Source organism: Anolis sagrei, chromosome 7, assembly GCF_037176765.1.
Source record: "Anolis sagrei isolate rAnoSag1 chromosome 7, rAnoSag1.mat, whole genome shotgun sequence".
Classification (NCBI taxonomy): domain Eukaryota; kingdom Metazoa; phylum Chordata; class Lepidosauria; order Squamata; family Dactyloidae; genus Anolis; species Anolis sagrei.
Genome location: NC_090027.1, coordinates 32,703,335 through 32,722,117, shown reverse-complemented (window position 1 = coordinate 32,722,117; position 18,783 = coordinate 32,703,335). Strand labels below are relative to the sequence as shown.

At 41.7% G+C, this 18,783-nt stretch overlaps 1 protein-coding gene across 1 annotated transcript in view; it reads left to right on the top strand.

The window, feature by feature from the left end:
- Positions 1-14,282, top strand: part of ADAMTS15 (ADAM metallopeptidase with thrombospondin type 1 motif 15) — a 50,091-nt gene extending 35,809 nt beyond the window's left edge. The window contains exons 3-8 of the mRNA XM_060787772.2: positions 3,564-3,731; positions 5,030-5,313; positions 6,297-6,474; positions 7,282-7,463; positions 8,017-8,192; positions 8,766-14,282. Coding sequence (XP_060643755.2) covers positions 3,564-3,731; positions 5,030-5,313; positions 6,297-6,474; positions 7,282-7,463; positions 8,017-8,192; positions 8,766-9,546 — 1,769 coding nt within the window. The 3' untranslated portion in view covers positions 9,547-14,282. The remainder of the gene's footprint in view (positions 1-3,563; positions 3,732-5,029; positions 5,314-6,296; positions 6,475-7,281; positions 7,464-8,016; positions 8,193-8,765) is intronic.
- Positions 14,283-18,783: the final 4,501 nt, after the last annotated feature.

Below are 18,783 nucleotides of genomic sequence, written 5' to 3'. Positions count from 1 at the left end.
GGGGAAACCTTTATTTTTACCTTACCCATATTAAAGCTGCTGGGCTTTGCAATGGGATCACTAGGCAAGTGAGGTTTATATATCTGTGGAATGTCTAGGGTGGGAGAATTTCACAGAAGTATATAAACTTTCCACAGATATATAAACCTCACTTGTCTAGTTTCCAACAGACTTCACAGTCTCCGAGGATGCCTGCCATAGATGTGGGTGAAATGTCAGGAGAGAATGCTTCTGGAACATGGCCAGACAGCCCAGAAAACTCACAGCAACTCAGTGATTCCGGCCATGAAAGCCTTTGACAACACAGGGATCACTTTGCTTGGCTGTGGCAGGGCCTCAAAAAAACATGTATTTTTTCATGTGCAAACTAAGCCAATTAAAACAGTGATTAGATGTCTGTGGTGGCATGAATAGCAAATTTGGCAGTTTTTATGCTTTCAGAAAACATTTATATGTGGTGTGATAGGCAGAAAAAGAAGGCTTGTTCTAAATGCACCTGTTTGCCCATAAAGGATAACACAGCGGAAGGAAACAGGAAGTCTTTGTGTGATGGTTGGTGGCTTTGAAGTGTAGGGTAACACAACCCAAAGAAAACAATTTGAAATTAAATCCAAACATGGTACTAAAGAGAGAAATTGTCACAGATGTATTAAAGGGAAGTGATATAAACATGTTTTCATCTTCTCTTTCTGAGAATAATAGAACTAGTAACGGTCGGTGACTTCCATGTTTATAGCATGATCAATCCACTTCAAATTTTCCCTATAACTTTCAAGGAACTATCCAGGGTGCTGAACTGGTTCTCCAAACAGTCTCAGCATTGTGGATAGCTGCTGTAGAATAGGTTCATTGTGCCCTGATATGGAAGTCACCAACTGCTTTCAACAATAAATTCAGGAGGTAAACAAACACACATCATGTTATGGTGGAATATGGGAATAGCTAGGGCCCTGGATGTCTTTGAAAGTGGAGTTAGATAAAGTCATGGTGGAAAAATGAGTCAGTAGTTACTAGACCTCAGGATGACGATATGTTGTCTTCAGCCTCAGAGACAACATACTAATAAAAACATTATTTCTAGAGAACAACAGTGTTTGGGTTAGTTGTTGTGTACTTGGCAGGAATTCACTTCACCATTATGAGAAACAAGATGTGGCATCAGAAAGGTCTTTGGTCTGATTCAACAGAGCTTCTAAACATTAGAAAGGACTTCCTGTTCAATAATCTTGGTGGGTGTTGTGATCTCTTTAATTTGAGATCTTTAAATAGATAGCAATCTCTCAAGAATACTTTAGCCATTTCTTCCTGGAAGGCAAGGGGTTGGACTAGATGGCCTTACGGTCCTCCCAACTCAATATTTATTTATTTACTCTATTTATACCCCACTTTTCTCTACCCCGAAGGGGACTCAAGGTGGCTTTCCATATGGCAGCTATTCAATGCCTTTGGACGACAAACAGAATACACTTCAGTTAAAAATTAAAATTAAAATTAAATGCACATTAAAACATATAAAACATTGCATTCACTATTAAAACCACACTATCCTCAATCATTTAATAGTGAACCATTGCATTTACTATTAAAATCACACAATCTTCAATGGCTCTTCCATGTTTAAGAAAGACATGCCGTGGGACCGGTGCTTGCAGGACTATTCACATCTCAAAATGACAGCTTTGTTGCTTGTTTTAGTGCAAATGTTTGGCCAACGTTGAACTCGGTCAATTTGATTTTAGGTCTAATTTCTAACAGGGGAGTGTTCAGTTATTCCCAGCATATCAGACATCTGCTTTCAGATGTTCAGAAGGAGCCCAAATATTAGGAACATGGACAGGAGAACCACGTTCCCAGGGTATCCCGGGTGTATGAATAAGGAAATTATTTCTCTCTGCTCCTCCCCCATTTCCACTTCTCCTCCAGTTTCTCAGGTTTCCTTCCCATGTCTTTTGGAAAGGCGAGTGTCCACACACAAAGCAGATGGTGTGAATCTTGGCCAGCAAATTGCTGGCTTGCTGGCTTTTGCTGGCAAGGGCTGCATGCATCTGTTGTAACTTTTCCTGCCTTTGGGGGCAATCTGCTCAGATCTTGAGAAGCCAGCAAGCAGCGCGGCCAGGAAGGAGGCTCGGAAGGAGCAACAACTGCGCTGCAGGCATTTCCAGGACCAATCAGCCTCATAAGAATGAAGGGTGTCTTTTATGGATTGTTAAAGGAAGGTTAGAGAAGTAGTTGTGAAGAAAGGCAGGTAGGCCCGTCCAGTTTATGACCCACCAGATCAAACACATTCCAACAGATGTATTTTGTGGCCTGCCAGTTTACTGACATCCCTTCCATATGTGTGTATTTACTGTCCTGCCAATTGGTGCCTTTGAAACATCCTATGTTAAAAGAGCTGTAATGGCAAAACAAAAAGGAAAGAAAGAAAGACACAGAAAAAAAGAGATGAAAAGACACCTCTTTAGTGTCTGCTGTCAACTATCCAAAGTCTAAATTCTCCCCAAAATTTGAGTACCTGCAAAGTTATCTTTTTGGATCACAACTCCCAGAATCTCTAAGCCAGAATGCCCACTAGATTAAAAAGTTCTAGTGGTTGTAATTCCTCAAGAGAGATGTTTTCCAAGCTGTTCCTCATTCACGATGCATGCCATCAGCCCAGCAAAACATTTTTATTCATCCCTCCCAAACCTCCATGAGAAAATATCAGTGAAGACCTTTGGCCATTGATAATTTCATTCACACGAAGCTGCCTTCCTGTTTCCTCTGTGGTTTTTAATTGATCACATTTTTGTTTACAAACCCACGCAATCTCTTCGATCACCTGGAGAGGCCCTGCTCTCGCTCTCGCTCCCGCCCCCTTCGCAGGCGCGATTGGTGGGGATGAGGGAGAGGGCCTTCTCTATGGTGGCCCCCCGACTCTGGAACACACTTCCCAGGGATATTAGGCAAGCCCCCTCGCCCCACATTGACAGTCTTTAGGAGGAGCCTGAAAACGTGGCTGTTCCAGTGTGCCTTCCCTGAATAAAGATAACATTTGGGTTGTTGTAGGTTTTTTCGGGCTATATGGCCATGGTCTAGAGGCATTCTCTCCTGACGTCAGGAGAGAATGCCTCTAGACCATGGCCATATAGCCTGAAAAAACCTACAACAACCCAGTGATTCCAGCCATGAAAGCCTTCGACAATACAAAGATAACAATTCCCTGCAAAATATCCTCAGAAGCACTTTAACTACCCGTTGGGTTGCTCTCCTTACATTTCTTTTAAAACCCTCCTACTAGATACATCCTACCTCTATTCATGTCCAGCAATTATTTTTTTAAAATTTTAAACAATTACATCTGGCCTGACCATAGGTTTTTAAATCTTTGCGTATTATTGTCTATATGTGAGTTATATTAATTGTATTGTTTATTTGCTTATTGCTTTGTTGTTTTTACTGATGTGTTGTTGGGCTTGGCTTCATGTAAGCCACCCTGAGTCTTTTTGGGAGATGGTGGTGGGGTATAAATAAATTATTATTATCATCATCATCATCATCATCATCATCACTCTTTGTCTCTCTAGGGCACGTGTTCAACATGCCCCATGACAACGTGAAGGTCTGTGAGGAGATCTTTGGCAGGTTGAAAACCAACCACATGATGTCTCCCACGTTGATCCAGATTGACCGCACCAACCCATGGTCAGCTTGCAGTGCGGCCATCATCACGGACTTCTTGGACAGTGGACATGGTGAGCAGGGGATGGGACATAGAGAGGTGAAAGGAGACCAAGAATAAGGGAGATCTATAGGGACAAGGTCTGGGTGGCTGATATCTCTTGGTATATTTATTTACTATAAACATGCTCAAAACTAGCAAATAAAAAGTAATACTTTTATGAAGTGGTTTACACAAAGAGGTCTTTAGATAATTAGAAATGCAAAATCTAAATGCTGCTCTAAATAGTCATATGGTTTTAACTTTGAGTATGTTTTAATGGATTTTGACAGAATTTTTAAATACTGTTAATATTTAATTCTGTTTTAATGTTTGCATATTTTTATATTTTAAATTGTATGCAAATGCTTTTATGCTAAGCCACTTCAGGAGAGATAAACCAGAGTATAAATAAATAGTAGGAGTAGTAGTAGTAGTAGTAGAAGAAGAAGAATGTGAAAATGTGTGGCATCAGTTTGGCTGGATTCCAACTGAATTGCTTGAAATCTGTATTGTTGAAAGCTTTCATGGCCAGAATCACTGGGTTTAATGTATTGTCGAAGGCTTTCATGGCTGGAATAATTAGGTTCTTGTGGGTTTTTTCGGGCTATAGGGCCATGTTCTAGAGGCATTTTCCTGACGTTTCGCCTGCATCCATGGCAAGCATCCTCAGAGGTAGTGAGGTCCTGGGTTGTTGTAAAGTTTTAGATAATCACTGGGTTGTTGTAAGGTTTTCAGGCTATATGGCCATGTTCTAGAGGCATTCATGTTCTAAAGGCAAAAACCTACAACAACCCACTGCTTGAAATCTCCTTCCTATTTCAATTGGTTAGATGTTGTCTATGACTTTTGTATACTACCTTTCAATTTTAATTTCTCTTTTAGACATTACTAAGTTTGGACCAAACCCTATATTGTAAATATTGTTAATAAACTCCAAATTTGCTAAAAGCAAGATTAGGAAGTAATTGATCATCGGGGGGGGGGGGGGGGGGGGACTTGTTAGCAGCAAAGTTTGAAAAAGTTACCTTTTAGACTTCAATCCTTTGGATCCTTGAGCTTTGTTTACCAGATTCAGTTGCTGAATGGGCTACAAAAAGGGTCCTACTTATTATTTCTGAAAACACGGTCTCTATGCAGTCTGGGTTGCCACACTTTTCAAATGAGTTTTGTTTACAGTTCATCTGAAAGCACAGCTTTTGATTCTTTCAGTTATCTCATCTAGTTTCATTTGTGATTGGAACATCAGATACTGAATCTCAGCCTGAAGAAAATGATCCACTTCTATGATGCCTTCTCTTTTTTTGCTGAGTTCTTTCCTGCCTTTTCTAGGTGACTGCCTCTTGGACCAACCCACCAAGCCTATTCCATTGCCTGAGGAACTCCCCGGCACCAACTACAACCTCAACCAACAATGTGAGCTTGCCTTTGGTACGGGCTCCAAACCCTGCCCTTACATGCAGTATTGCACTAAGCTGTGGTGCACAGGGAAGGCTCGTGGCCACATCATGTGTCAGACACGCCACTTTCCTTGGGCTGATGGCACCAGTTGTGGAGAAGGAAAGTTCTGTCTGAAGGGCATCTGTGTTGAGAGACATAACATCAGTAAGTACCGGGTGAGTACCTGACTATTCTGTGCTGGGGATGTTGCTTGGGGTACGGATGGGATTCTGTTTGCAGAAGTCTAGGTTGCTACACAATGGAGCTCCAAATCATGCAAAGAAGGTGTATACACAATGTGGGGAAAGACCCAGTTTGTTTCAGCTACAGAACTGGGGTTATACATAATTTGTGATTTGAAGGCTTCTCATATTAGTGAGGGAAGATGAGACAACAGTTTGAGTTGACAGATATTGGGGAAAAACAGTGGAGCTCCCCAAATGTTCCTTCTGAGCACCTTGGCTCTTCTGCCCTCTTGTTCTGCAAAAAGCTTGTAAAAATTACTATTTTAGACTATAGCCCCTTAAGGCTAAGGATTATTTGGGAGATATGTAAATTTTCATTTGGTTTTGTTCTCTATTTTAAAATGACTACCTTTTCTTCTCATTGGAGAAAATTTCAATTTTCTGCGTACAATGTTTTTTGTACACAAAAAGTGTGTGTGTGTGTTTTTAAAAAACACAAAATAAAACAAAAATGGGTAAAAAGTCCAGAATTACAGAATACCTTCTTGTAGTTAACTATGGGATGTCTTTATGTAATCCTTTCAAAGGGTATGCTTTAATTTTTTAAAATTTTGTCAATTTTTTTAGGCTTTATTATAATGTTATATTTAGTAAGATATCTTGAGTTTCAATCTTGTTGGAAAAGATGGGGTATAAATGAAGGTAATGCTTCTGAATATATGACAACACACCCCTTTTAACTAAATATTTGTGTTTTTGTCATTATCGCTTCCCTGGTCACACAGAGAGCATTGTTTATAATATCCAATAAGTACCAAGTATGGCTAGATTTCAAGATGTGACACATGGAAGTTCCTGGTTTTGGAGATGAAGACTAGGAAGTGCTAAAGAAATTGGATGGGATGGTTCAGATGAAGCATTGGAGATAATGGGTGTAGGCTTCATGTCCCCTTAACCAAATCTACTCTTTTTAGGTGGATGGCAATTGGGGGAAATGGGCACCTTATGGCCAGTGCTCCCGGACCTGTGGTGGAGGGGTCCAGTTGGCCAAGCGCGAATGCAACGACCCATCTCCCACTAATGAAGGGAAGTACTGTGAAGGGATTCGAGTTAAATACCGCTCCTGTGGGCTGGACCCCTGTTCTGATTCAGGTAAGTCCTTGTTTGAAGGGAGATGGGATAGTTCAATAAATAATAGGAAATCCATTTTGTATTCTTGAGCACCTGCATTCCTAAAGCTAAGCAGGCAGAGCATACAGGAAGATACGATTTCTAAATAAATGAGAGCAGTTGAAAAGACCCGGAGAGGTTGGAACCATAAACCTTCCTTCAATCACCTGGGCAAATATTGGAATGTCAGTGGCAGTCAAATATTTCAGGCCATTCAGAATCAGAGGCACAGAATAACTCTCGATTATCATATAATAAATTTTCTATTCCTGTTCAGTCATTTTGCCTTAACTCAGGGTGAGCAACTAAAGCTGTTTGCAAATGACAACTCCCATAAGTCCCCTTGACTATTTTGGTTGAGATCGATGGGAATTCTAGGCCAAAAATTCAAGAGGGACACAGTTTCCTACGCATGCCTTAGGATGCAATGCTAACTCACCATTATCACCAAGAGCAGCAGAATTTGTGTTGAGGTCAAACCCTTCCCAACCCAAGTATGCTAGAAAATGATGCACAAGGCTAACCTTTTTGTGGACTAATTTTCTGGCTGAAAAAATATCAAAAATTTCATAGAGTTTTCTTAGGCCAGGAAAAAGCAGTTTTGCTACTTCCTGCCTTCCTATAGCACCTGGTATTCATTGGTTGCCTCCCATCCAAGTATTGACCCTGTTTCGATTCCAAGGTCAGACAGGAATTAAGGGGGGAGGGGGGGTATTCCTGCTTTTGTGACACAACCCTAGAATATGTTTTGCAGAGACTGAACTTCTGAAAGGAATTGTTTTCTTATAGTTCCAGGAAAGAGCTTTCGGGAGGAACAGTGTGAAGCTTTTAATGGTTACAACCATAGTACAAACCGGCTCACTGCCACAGTCTCCTGGGTCCCCAAATATTCTGGAGTTTCCCCTCGGGACAAATGCAAACTCATCTGCAGAGCCAATGGAACAGGATACTTTTATGTCCTGGCACCAAAGGTGAGTGGGAATCTCTTGCTGTTGGTGGTACTGGGTGCTGTCATTGTCTTCCAGAGGGACACAGAATGGAGACAGAAAACTAAAAACTGTGAAAAGTTAATATTATTAATATAATCACAAAATAAAAATGTCTTAAAATCTAAGTGGGAGTGACTTTACATGCTTCCTAAAATGTAATAAAAGAGTGAATTGGTCCCAATTCCAAGTAGATCAGTAGTTCTCAACCTGTGAGTCCTCAGATGTTTGGGCCTTAACTCCCAGAAATCATAACAGCTAGTAAACTAGTTGGGATTTCTGGGAGTTGTAGGCCAAAACACCTGGGGATCCACACCTTGAGAAGCACTGAGGTAGATGTGATGCTACCATGAAATACATTGGTTCAAAAGGTTGGCTTCCAGCACATTGAGTGGCTATGGACATAGTGGTCACATACATTTTCGTCTTGACATGTCAGAAAACGAAGCCAGTTTAGTATGAGCAGATGGGAGTGGTATATGTTCCTGTGTGACCAAAGTAACATAACATGCTTCTACCCTACCTTGGTGATCTTCAGGTTGTGGATGGTACACCATGTTCTCCAGACTCTACCTCACTATGTGTCCAGGGGAAATGTATCAAGGCCGGTTGTGATGGGAAACTTGGTTCCAAAAAGAAGTTTGACAAATGTGGAGTGTGTGGAGGAGACAACAAAAGCTGCAAAAAAGTCTCTGGCCTGTTCACCAAACCCATGTAAGTGAGAAATGCCCATCCAATAGCCACCTAATCGCATTTAGAAGAAGATACTCAGTATAAGATTTAATTTCTAGTGTCCTTGGGCAAGTGGAGCAGAAAAAGATCCCTGCCTGAAACTTTGGAGGTATTCTATATGGAGATAGGTAGATTATGCGCAAGGAACATTTGGATTGACTTATACTCCAAGGCATGGCAAATCATGAACAAAATGAGCACCCATTCCTTTAAAGCAACAGGTTGAGAATAAGTATAATATGCATTTTGCTTTAACTTTTTAGAAGATGCTACTGAATAACAGTATTTAGTATAGAATGTAAATACTAAACATTTGTATGAGTGGTGATGAACAGCACTGGAAACAGATGAGGTGTCATTTAAAATTCCCATGATGCCTTGGAGTAATGCTTTGGGGGGAGCATTGCGGGAAGTGTCAATGGTGGATGTCAGTCCGATGGTCAACTCTGACTAGCTTGAAAGCTGTACTGTCTAAATATTATCTACATAAGCTCTCTGATGTGTCATTTAACTAGTTCATATCTGAGTGGGTGTTTGTTTTTTTAACCTTCAAAGGCATGGCTACAACTTCGTGGTGCTCATCCCAGCTGGTGCTTCTAGCATTGACATCAGACAGCGGGGCTATAAGGGCCTGATCAGCGATGACAACTATCTGGCTGTGAAGAATGCACATGGCAAATACCTCTTGAATGGGCATTTCATTGTCTCAGCTGTAGAAAGAGACCTCATTGTGAAAGGCAGCGTGTTGCGTTACAGTGGAACGGGGACAGCAGTGGAAAGCCTCCAGGCCTTTATGCCTGTCCAGGAACCTTTGACTATCGAAGTGTTGTCTGTTGGGAAGATGACTCCACCTCGGGTGCGCTACTCCTTCTACTTACCCAAGGAAAGCAAGGAAGACAAGTCCTTGTACCGGAAGGACGGGAAGCGCCCGCCGGTCCTCACCAACAGCATCCTCAGCTTCTCCAATCGCCTGGACACGGGCCGGCCGGATTACAAACGGCCCTCTTACAAATGGGCCACCACCAGCTGGGAAGACTGTTCTGTCACCTGTGGCAATGGGCTGCAGAAGCGCATGGTCATGTGTCGTGACACCCTTGGCCAGCTGGCCTCTGCTTGTGATGCCACTCAGCGGCCCGTTGATATCCGGATATGCGGAGACCCATGCCCCACCTGGGAGGTCTCCCCTTGGTCATCTTGCTCCAAAACCTGTGGCAGGGGGTTCAAAAGGCGGATGCTGAAATGCACAGGGCGGGGTGGCAGCCTCTTGCCCCGGGACCGCTGCAACCTCCGGAAGAAACCCCAGGAGCTGGACTTCTGCACCCTGAGGCCATGCTGACCGGGCTGGACCCATTTCTGACTTAGATGTAATGGTCAGCATTCTGGTTCTTGATGATGCAGTGGTGGAAAGTGTACAAAATAAAGATGTTGAAAAGCCTCCGGGGGGAGGAAAGGGAGTTGACTGAATGGAGGGGCGGGGTCTGTTACATAGCACATTTCAATAAACAAAAGGATTTAAAGTGGTCATAAAAAAGAGAGAGAAAGAGGGAGAGTGTGCCAACAAGACAAGGCTGAATAGTGGGGTTTGGAGGATCCAGTCACTCAGTGGTAAAGCAGGAATAAACAACTACCTCGAAGCTGCCAAATCACCCCAAATTTTGTTACAGCCTAGTGGTGCATTCTTGGGGTTTGAGGAGAAAGAAAGGCAAGACCAGAATTGGGAGAAATTGCCGTCCACAGATTGGACCAAAGACAGTCATTCCTAAGAACTATGGGCCCATTTACCTTCAAACAAAAAGGGGGCATCTCTTGTTTTCTGGTGAGAGGGAGGAAGAAGTCTGGTTCCCACCCTCTTGAGCACCCTAGTCTTAAAGTGGACCCTAAAGAAGCACTGTTAACACCTGCAACAAAATGTAAGGTTGAAGAGCTGGTACCACGTGGTACCTCCAAGGGCTACCAGCAAGTGACCCTCAGCCCTGGTGCATTGCGGGTATCTTGGCACACACTTTGCTTGTTTGTTTTGATGTTTTTGACTCTTGTGCTTTTATGAAGGGCTGACAACCAGTCACTGATTGGTAGCTTTATTTCTGTTAACATTTATGGACCAAACAGTATACTTCTTTAAAAAAGAAAAGGTGCTTAACCCTATTTTCTCTTGGACCTCCTTGGTTGATTTAGTTGCCAATTTCCCTGTGCCATACACTGTTTGTGGAAGTACATTTTATCCCTCTTCCTTACAAATGAGATTGAGAAGGCTCAGAGTCCCTCCCTCCCTTCCTTCCCACATGCCTTCTAAATTTGTTGTTTTGTCTGAGTGTCCCACTGTAAATTTATGCAAAATCCCTGTGGATCTGAAAATCCCTTCATCTGCAATGTTTTGCGAATTTCTCCAGCCAATTATGTACTGAGTATGAAAAATCCTAATGGTCAGGGTAATGTTCTTATGATGATCCCTGTGTGTTACTTGGACCATTTGAGCAGCATATTACTGAGTAGAAATGACATTACAGTTGCTATAATTCCTGAGACCAAATTGATGGGTGTGCTAAGTGTGAGACAGAAGAGATTCCTTCCCTGCTAGACTATGGCATCCTCATCTAGGTTCTTAACTGGTAGAGTAATATTGCATCTTAAGAGTTATTTCTACCTTAACTGTCTGAGTTGGAATATAGCGGTTGTTGCTTACAATGAGCAAAGTGTGGCTCACATGTTGCTTGTAACCCCGAGGTCATTTTTGTATTTTATGGAGTTTTCCCAGATGCTTACTCCCCATACAAAACAAAATTGATTTGTTCCTGAAAGTCTTCAAAAGGAGTGATTTCGTGCTACAAGAAGGTGCAAGGGCATTTTCAGCATCTGTGTGGAAGCGGGGAGACCTTGTTTTCTTTTGCTTGACTGGAAATGAAGTTCTGATTGTTTCCAGGTTTGAAAAAAGAGGGGGAGAATTGACATTTTTGAAAAAAGGATGCAGCTGTACCAGGTGGCTGAGGGACCAAAAGGGCCCTTAGGCTGATGTTTACTTTCTATAGCTACAGAAAGATAAGGAGGAACAGGTGAGATGTTGCTATGTGGGAAATCAAAAACAATCAAATGCTTCTTACCCAGGCTTTAAAAAGAAGGAAGTACACCACCTTGAGCTCCCCCAAGGGTGAGAAAAGTGGTAAATAAATATAGTAAATAAATACAGAAAGAAAGAAATATTTTCCCCATTGCCTCTAGCAATGGAGTAGGATTGTTCTGCAGGTCAAAGGATGAGTTATTTTCAGATATACGGTAGGGGTTGTTGTACAAAATGTGACTTGCTGAGCAAAGTGACAACCTGTGAAATGCTGGATTGTGTATACAAATTGTAAAGGTCTGCTTCAGATCATTAACGTTTCAGTTTGTACCTCTACAAAACCACCAGTGGGTTTTCTTTCCAGAAAGTATGTTGTTGTTATATCCAGGAAGATGTACCAATGTAGCATTTGCCACATGTAGCAAAGGCGACTCTTCTTTTCAAGATGGTGCTCATTTGATGAGTATTTGAGGGAGGGCTCCTGGACACTGAAAGTGCTAGCAACCCACACCCTCCTTAAAATTGTTTACAAGGTTTTAAAGTTGTATTAAATATCATAGATGCAATGGACTGAGATAGATTGCCTCCTTGTCTATGCCACAGACAGTCAAAGTGGCTTAAGTACAATCAATAGATGAGCAGTGATGTTAAAAGAATTTGAGAAGGAGATGAGTCCTCCCTTCCCTCTGAGATTCTAAAGAAGCCTATAGAGAAACTTGGTCTCAGTAAAACTAGACTAAATGGGAATTCTAGATCGGCTGATCGGATTCGGAGATCATTGTGTAGCACCCCCAATTCAGGTATCACAATTTAGATTCTCAACAGATCTTGCTCACCTTTACTTGATACAAATTGTCTCCTTGATCTCAGGGATGTATTATGCCAATCTAGATCAGCCTGTAGCATTCAGTCATTGACTACGAAACACCATAGCCATATGTTACCAATGAACAGGAGAAAAGACGAATGACTCTGATACTTATGGACCTTTCCAGGGCATATGTGATCATCCAGAATGGTGACAATGATGTCGGACTAGACGGATTATTGACTTGATCCAATATGGCTGTTCTGTTTTTTCAATAATGCCCTTGTCCTCTAGATTGGGGATGAGGACTGTACAGCCTTCCATTGTCTGTATCACAGCTCCTAAGCAGTCATTGTGCTAAAACTAGTGAAAGTTGGAGTTCAGTAAATTTACTCAGTCACACAATCTCCTGCTTTGGATGCCAAATGAATCTTGGACAACCAGTCATCCAGGTAGCCCAATGTTTTTTGCTTCATATGATGCTTTTGGTCAGTCTAGTTTCTAATTATGCACAAGAAAGGCATATCGGTTTTATCACCAGTTTCACAGTCATTGTTTCCACATCACACTCCTGGGGAATTTGGGAATAAGGAGTGGTGACAAGTCCATTGTTTCCATGTCTTGGAGGAAGGAAGAGATGACTAAACCAGTTTAAATCTGTGATGTACACACACCCACAAGGAGAGCAAATGGAAAGAGTGGAAAGAATATTCCTCACACAATGAAAGAATTAAGTAAGTTAAGAAGTTCATAGAACTGGGCAACAAAATTATGTTATAGGCATCAATGTCCATAGTCAACTTTGTGGTACATTCTAAGCCCTAAGCAAATTTGTACCTGTTGTTTAAATGTGTCATTCAGCCTCAGCAGTATTAGCTTTCTTAGCCCTAGGTACATTGGAGATAATGCATAGTTTTTTTTTCAAGATCACCAAACTTCATCCTCCCACAAAGCTTTATACAGTTGTCGTCAGAAACGGATTTCTTTCCAGGCTAAGAGAAGCCCACTCCGTTTATTTTTCTTTGGATCAAAAATGAGAATCACAATTCCTTGCTATCAGGATATTATAATTCCAAATAATACCACCACTAAAAATCCTGTGTCATGGGGTGAAGAGGGTAACGAATCTGGCTCTTGTAGCTTCAAGTATCAACTGAATCTTTTTAAAAATGTTGGATCAAGCTCTGCTAGTCCTCCAGATGTTTCTTTCCAAAGATACCAACATAGCTGTTGATGCTTTAAGTTAAGGGTGTCTTTTCAGATGTTTTGATCTGTAACTCCTATCAGGACAAGTACAGGTAGCCAACAGTGAAGATGCATGGGAACTTCAGTACAACAACAACTAGTGGTCTATGACCTTCCTACCTAGATCTTTAGGTCCTTTCAACATTGCAAACCAATGCTGAATTTCTGTCAGTTTAACTAGGTTGGCTAAGTAGCCTCTTGTCCAATCTTCTGTGATGATTAAGAAGTGATTAGAAAAATAAACTTGACCAAAGTTGTTTCCTTTGTTTTCCAGTTCAGTGGTTCTCAACCTTTGGCCTTTCAGATATCTTGGGCTTCAATTGCCAGAAGTCCCAGCCAGCATTTGGAAATCGAAGTTCCAAACAACTGTAGGCTCGAAGGCTGAGAACTACTGGGCTGAACCATAAAGAAATGACACAGAGACGTGTAGCATCAAGAACTAGGACACTTCATAGACATAGCATGATGAATTGTAGCTGTGGCTTCATTCCAGAATCCTGGAAACAGTAATTGGTGCTTAGGAATCCATTAGTGATCCTGGTTTTGTACAACTACAATTCCCTGTGGGAGGACAGTGAAATATGTGTTATATACTATAGGCAGGTTATAGTATCTTTGCCATGCCTTGAAAATACATTATCCTTGTCTTTTCTGTCTTCCTCAGTAATGCCTTGATTGGTTACTGATTTTCCCAGAGGACCAACTAAAACATTGTAGGACCAAAAATAATTGATTTCCCCTAAACTACACATCACTGACATCCTTTTCCATTGTGGTGTTATTTGGGTAGGGAGGGGCTTCTTTTTTGTTTTTCCAATATGGTTCTTTTGCAAAATGTACAGCAAAAGGATGGGAATGCCGATTGTACTGGCTGCTTTGTGTATACCATGTATACTGTATGTGGGTTACTGCTGTTTGTGTGTCAATGGCAAACCTGAAATAAAATTTTTAAGTATTTAAACAATTTCAATGCTGTTGCACTCTTTGGGTAATGGCTTGTGTCATGACTCCATGACATACATAGTAATGCTAATGTGAATTATTTATTATTCAATTTTCAGTGACCAAGATGTTTTGTGTGCTTGACATCCAAGTGAGCATAATGTTTAAACAGTGTTTATTTAAACACACATAAACAAACATTGAGAGTGAAAAAGAGGGATGCTCTTGGAAAAGTGTGACAAACCTTTAAAGACATGTGTAATTGTGGAAATCTATATACTACTACATTGACCACACAAAGGACATATACAAATATTAGGTGGATGCATGCTTATGTATCATCATCATCATCATCATCAGAATTCAAAGTGGTTCACAACTGAAAAGAACAAAACAATAAAAACATACAAAAAGTATGTTAAAATAGAAATATAATTAATTACAATATTCTAAAGCCTTTGACTGTGTGGATCATAATAAATTGTGGCAAGTTCTTGGTGGGATGGGCATCCCAAGCCACCTTGTCTCTCTCCTGAGGAATCTGTACAAGGACCAAGTAGCAACAGTCAGAACTGACCACGGAACAACAGACTGGTTCAAGATTGGGAAAGGCGTACGGCAAGGCTGCATCCTCTCACCCAACCTTTTTAACTTGTATGCAGAACACATCATGCGATGTGCGGGGCTGGATGAATGCAAAGCTGGGGTGAAAATTGCTGGAAGAAACATTAACAACCTCAGATATGCAGATGACACCACTCTGATGGCCGAAAGCGAGGAGGAGCTGAGGAGCCTTCTAATCAAGGTGAAAGAAGAAAGTGCAAAAGCCGGGTTGCAGCTAAACGTCAAAAAAACCAAGATTATGGCAACAAGAATGATTGACAACTGGAAAATAGAGGGAGAAACCGTGGAGGCCGTGACAGACTTTGTATTTCTAGGTGCAAAGATTACTGCAGATGCAGACTGTAGCCAGGAAATCAGAAGACGCTTACTTCTTGGGAGGAGAGCAATGTCCAGTCTCGATAAAATAGTGAAGAGTAGAGACATCAGACTGGCAACAAAGATCCGCCTAGTCAAAGCCATGGTATTCCCTGTAGTCACCTACGGATGTGAGAGCTGGACCTTAGGGAAGGCTGAGCGAAGGAAGATCGATGCTTTTGAGCTATGGTGTTGGAGGAAAGTTCTGAGAGTGCCTTGGACTGCGAGAAGATCCAACCAGTCCATCCTCCAGGAAATAAAGCCCGACTGCTCACTGGAGGGAAAGATACTAGAGACAAAGTTGAAGTACTTTGGCCACATCATGAGGAGACAGGAAAGCCTAGAGAAGACAATTATGCTGGGGAAAGTGGAAGGCAAAAGGAAGAGGGGCCGACCGAGGGCAAGATGGATGGATGGCATCCTTGAAGTGACTGGACTGACCTTGAGGGAGCTGGGGGTGGTAACAGCCAACAGGGAGCTCTGGCGTGGGCTGGTCCATGAGGTCACGAAGAGTCGGAGACGACTGAACGAATGAACAACAACAAACAATATTAAAACATCTGAATATTAAAATAGAATATAATTAATCACAATATTAAAACATCTGAATAAAAGAATAAAGGAGAATTAAAAAGATATAGAAAACTCTCTAAAATAGCATTTCTCAACCTGAGGGTCGAGACCCCTGCGGGGGTCATGAGGGGGTGTCAAAGGGGTCACCAAAGACCATCAGGAAACACAGTATTTTCTGTTGTTCGTGGGAGTTCTGTGTGGGAAGTTTGACCCAATTCTATCATTGGTAAGGGATCAGAATGCTCTTTGTAGGTGAACTATAAATCCCAGCAACTAACAATCCCAAATTTCAAGGTCTGTTTTCCCCAAACTCCACCAGTGTTCACATTTGGACATATTGAGTATTCAAGCCAAGTTTGGTCCAGATCCATCATTGCTTGAGTCCACAGTGCTCTCTGGATGTAGGTGAACTACAACTTCAAAACTCAAGGTCAATGCCCGCCAAGCCTTTCCAGTATTTCCTGTTGTTCATGGGAATTCTGTGTGCCAAGTTTGGTTCAATTCCATTGTTGGTGGAGTTCAGAGTGCCCTTTGATTGTAAATTAACTATAAATCCCAGCAACTACAACTCCCAAATGACAAAATCAGTCCCCCCAATCCCACCAAATAACTGGGCTGTATCAGTTATTTGGTCCAGTGAATGAAAATATATCCTGCATATCAGATATTTATATGATGATTCATAACAGTAGCAAAATGACAGTTCTGAAGTAGAAACCAAAATAATTTGATGGTTGGGGGTCACTACAACATGAGGAACTGTATTAAGGGGTCACAGCATTAGGAAAGTTGAGAATCACTGCTCTAAAACATTTCAGTCAAAGCAATACATCACCCTCAAGCTTCCGTATGCCTAATAGGAAGCTAGGCATCAAGTGAGAAAGGCCCAAGTGATTGTCTCGGCCCATTTGATGCAAGATGTCTGAATGTATGGAGATGACTTCCCAATGGGGAAGATGCTGCAAGAACTAGCAAACCCATCATGGGGGGTTCTCTGCTATATTTGTTTGGAGTTTGCCATGGCTTTCTTCTGAGGGTGGGATTTGCCCAACAGCACCTGGTGGGTTTCCATATGGACAAGGAGGAACCGGTCCCCTAAAGTCCTGGTCTAACACTCAAACTACACTGGTTCTCAGGATTCTTGGGAAGATTGAAAAACTTACTTGGCCCCTGTGACTTCTTTCCCAACTCATCTTGGATGACTGCTGCAATATCTTGAGTGTACTCTTGAGATAAGGCTATGTTTTCTTCTCATCACATGTTTGGCCCCCAAAAAGCTATTCCAGAACTTGTTCTCCTCCTCCCACTTTTATTGTCTCCTTGAAAAGCATCCCCACCTCCAAATGTAAGAACCTGTTATTTTGAAATTGCTTTAGCAAATTTCAAAAGCCTTCCACTTTTCAGCCTGAGAAGATGATTTATTGACTTGAATGTTGGAGAATATAGCAACAACCCACACATTCTTCCAACATCTCTACCAACATCTTCTCTGAATGATTCACGAGAAGTGATGGATTGTTTTGTCTCCTGTCAAAATGTTTCTGCTTCTATTCCATTCCAGAGTGGCAAACAGCTTTATTAAAAACACATGGCCATATCTTCTAGCAAAGGAGGTGGAAAGTCACAGGTTGAAATGGCTTAGTAAAATAGGACCGGGGCTTAGAATGGGCCAGATGGACTTAGAATGCCATCAGCCCCCACTAGCTTGGCCACAAATGAACTATGTCAGGAGAATTTCATGAGCTTCTGGAGGGTCATCTTTTACTACAGGTAGCATGCTTGAGACAAATTCTAGAGCACCCATGCTAGTGTGAACCAAATGAGGGCCAGATGGAGGATGATTGACTTCACTCAGTATAAAATGGGTCAGTTTGCAATGATTTCTATCTCATTTATAAGAAAAGGATGCAGCGATCATGAGGATGAACTTTGTCAAGACAGTAGTGGAACCAAATACGAGGGATATTTTTTAAGTAAGGTCCGTTTTGTTGTAGACACTAGTAGTTCACACGCATACTGCAACGAGTGCATGCGTCGTGTACCAGCATGCCTTGGGAACAACTGTGCTCAGTTTCCACTCTGTAGCTAACTTGTACGGTACTGTTCTGTGCTTTAAAAATGTTTAAGACTATCAACTCACCCGCCGCATGTGATACGGTTTTTGTCAGCAAGGAACCTGCCTGCTGCAGAAATTCATCGACAGATTTGTGAAGTGTACGGTGATACTGTTATGAGTGAAAGCAAAGTGCGTAAGTGGGTACGACAATTCAAAGATGGCCGTGACAACGTCCATGATGAGGACTGCTCCGGTCATTCTTCTTTGATTACAGACAATTTGGTTATCGGAGCAGGCGGCAAGTTTTTATGAAGAGGATATTTTTAAATTGGTTCAGAGGTATGATAAGTGTTTGAACAAACTTGGCAACTATGTCGAAAAATAGAGTGAAGTATGTACTTTCAGAAAATAAATTTACTTTTTTGAAATAAACTTTCGTTGTGTACTTATGTTCCAACGGACCTTACTTTAAAATACCCCTCATACATCAGGACAAGATTGTAGATGGTAGAGAGTTATTTAGGCCCCATCCATATAGTTGTATAAAATCCACATTAAACTGGATTATATGTCAGTGTGGACTCAGACAATCCCATTCGAAGCAGAAGTTGTGGATTATCTGCCTTGATATTCTGGGTTATATGGCTGTGTGGAAGGACCCATAGTTTGAAGCAACTGAAATACACTGAGGAAGAAATGAGGAAGAGAGAGAAACTGGGGGTGCTTCTACACTGTACAATTAATGCAATTTGACCCCACTCGGACTCTAACAGATCACAGAAGAGGATGCAATCATTTCACAGCCAGCTACTTGGTCATAGCCATAGCTTTCCTGACATATCACTACTCTCGCTAGGCACAGAATGGCTTAAGAGAGGGCTGTGATGAGTATGGGGCAGGTCTGAGGGTGGGTCAA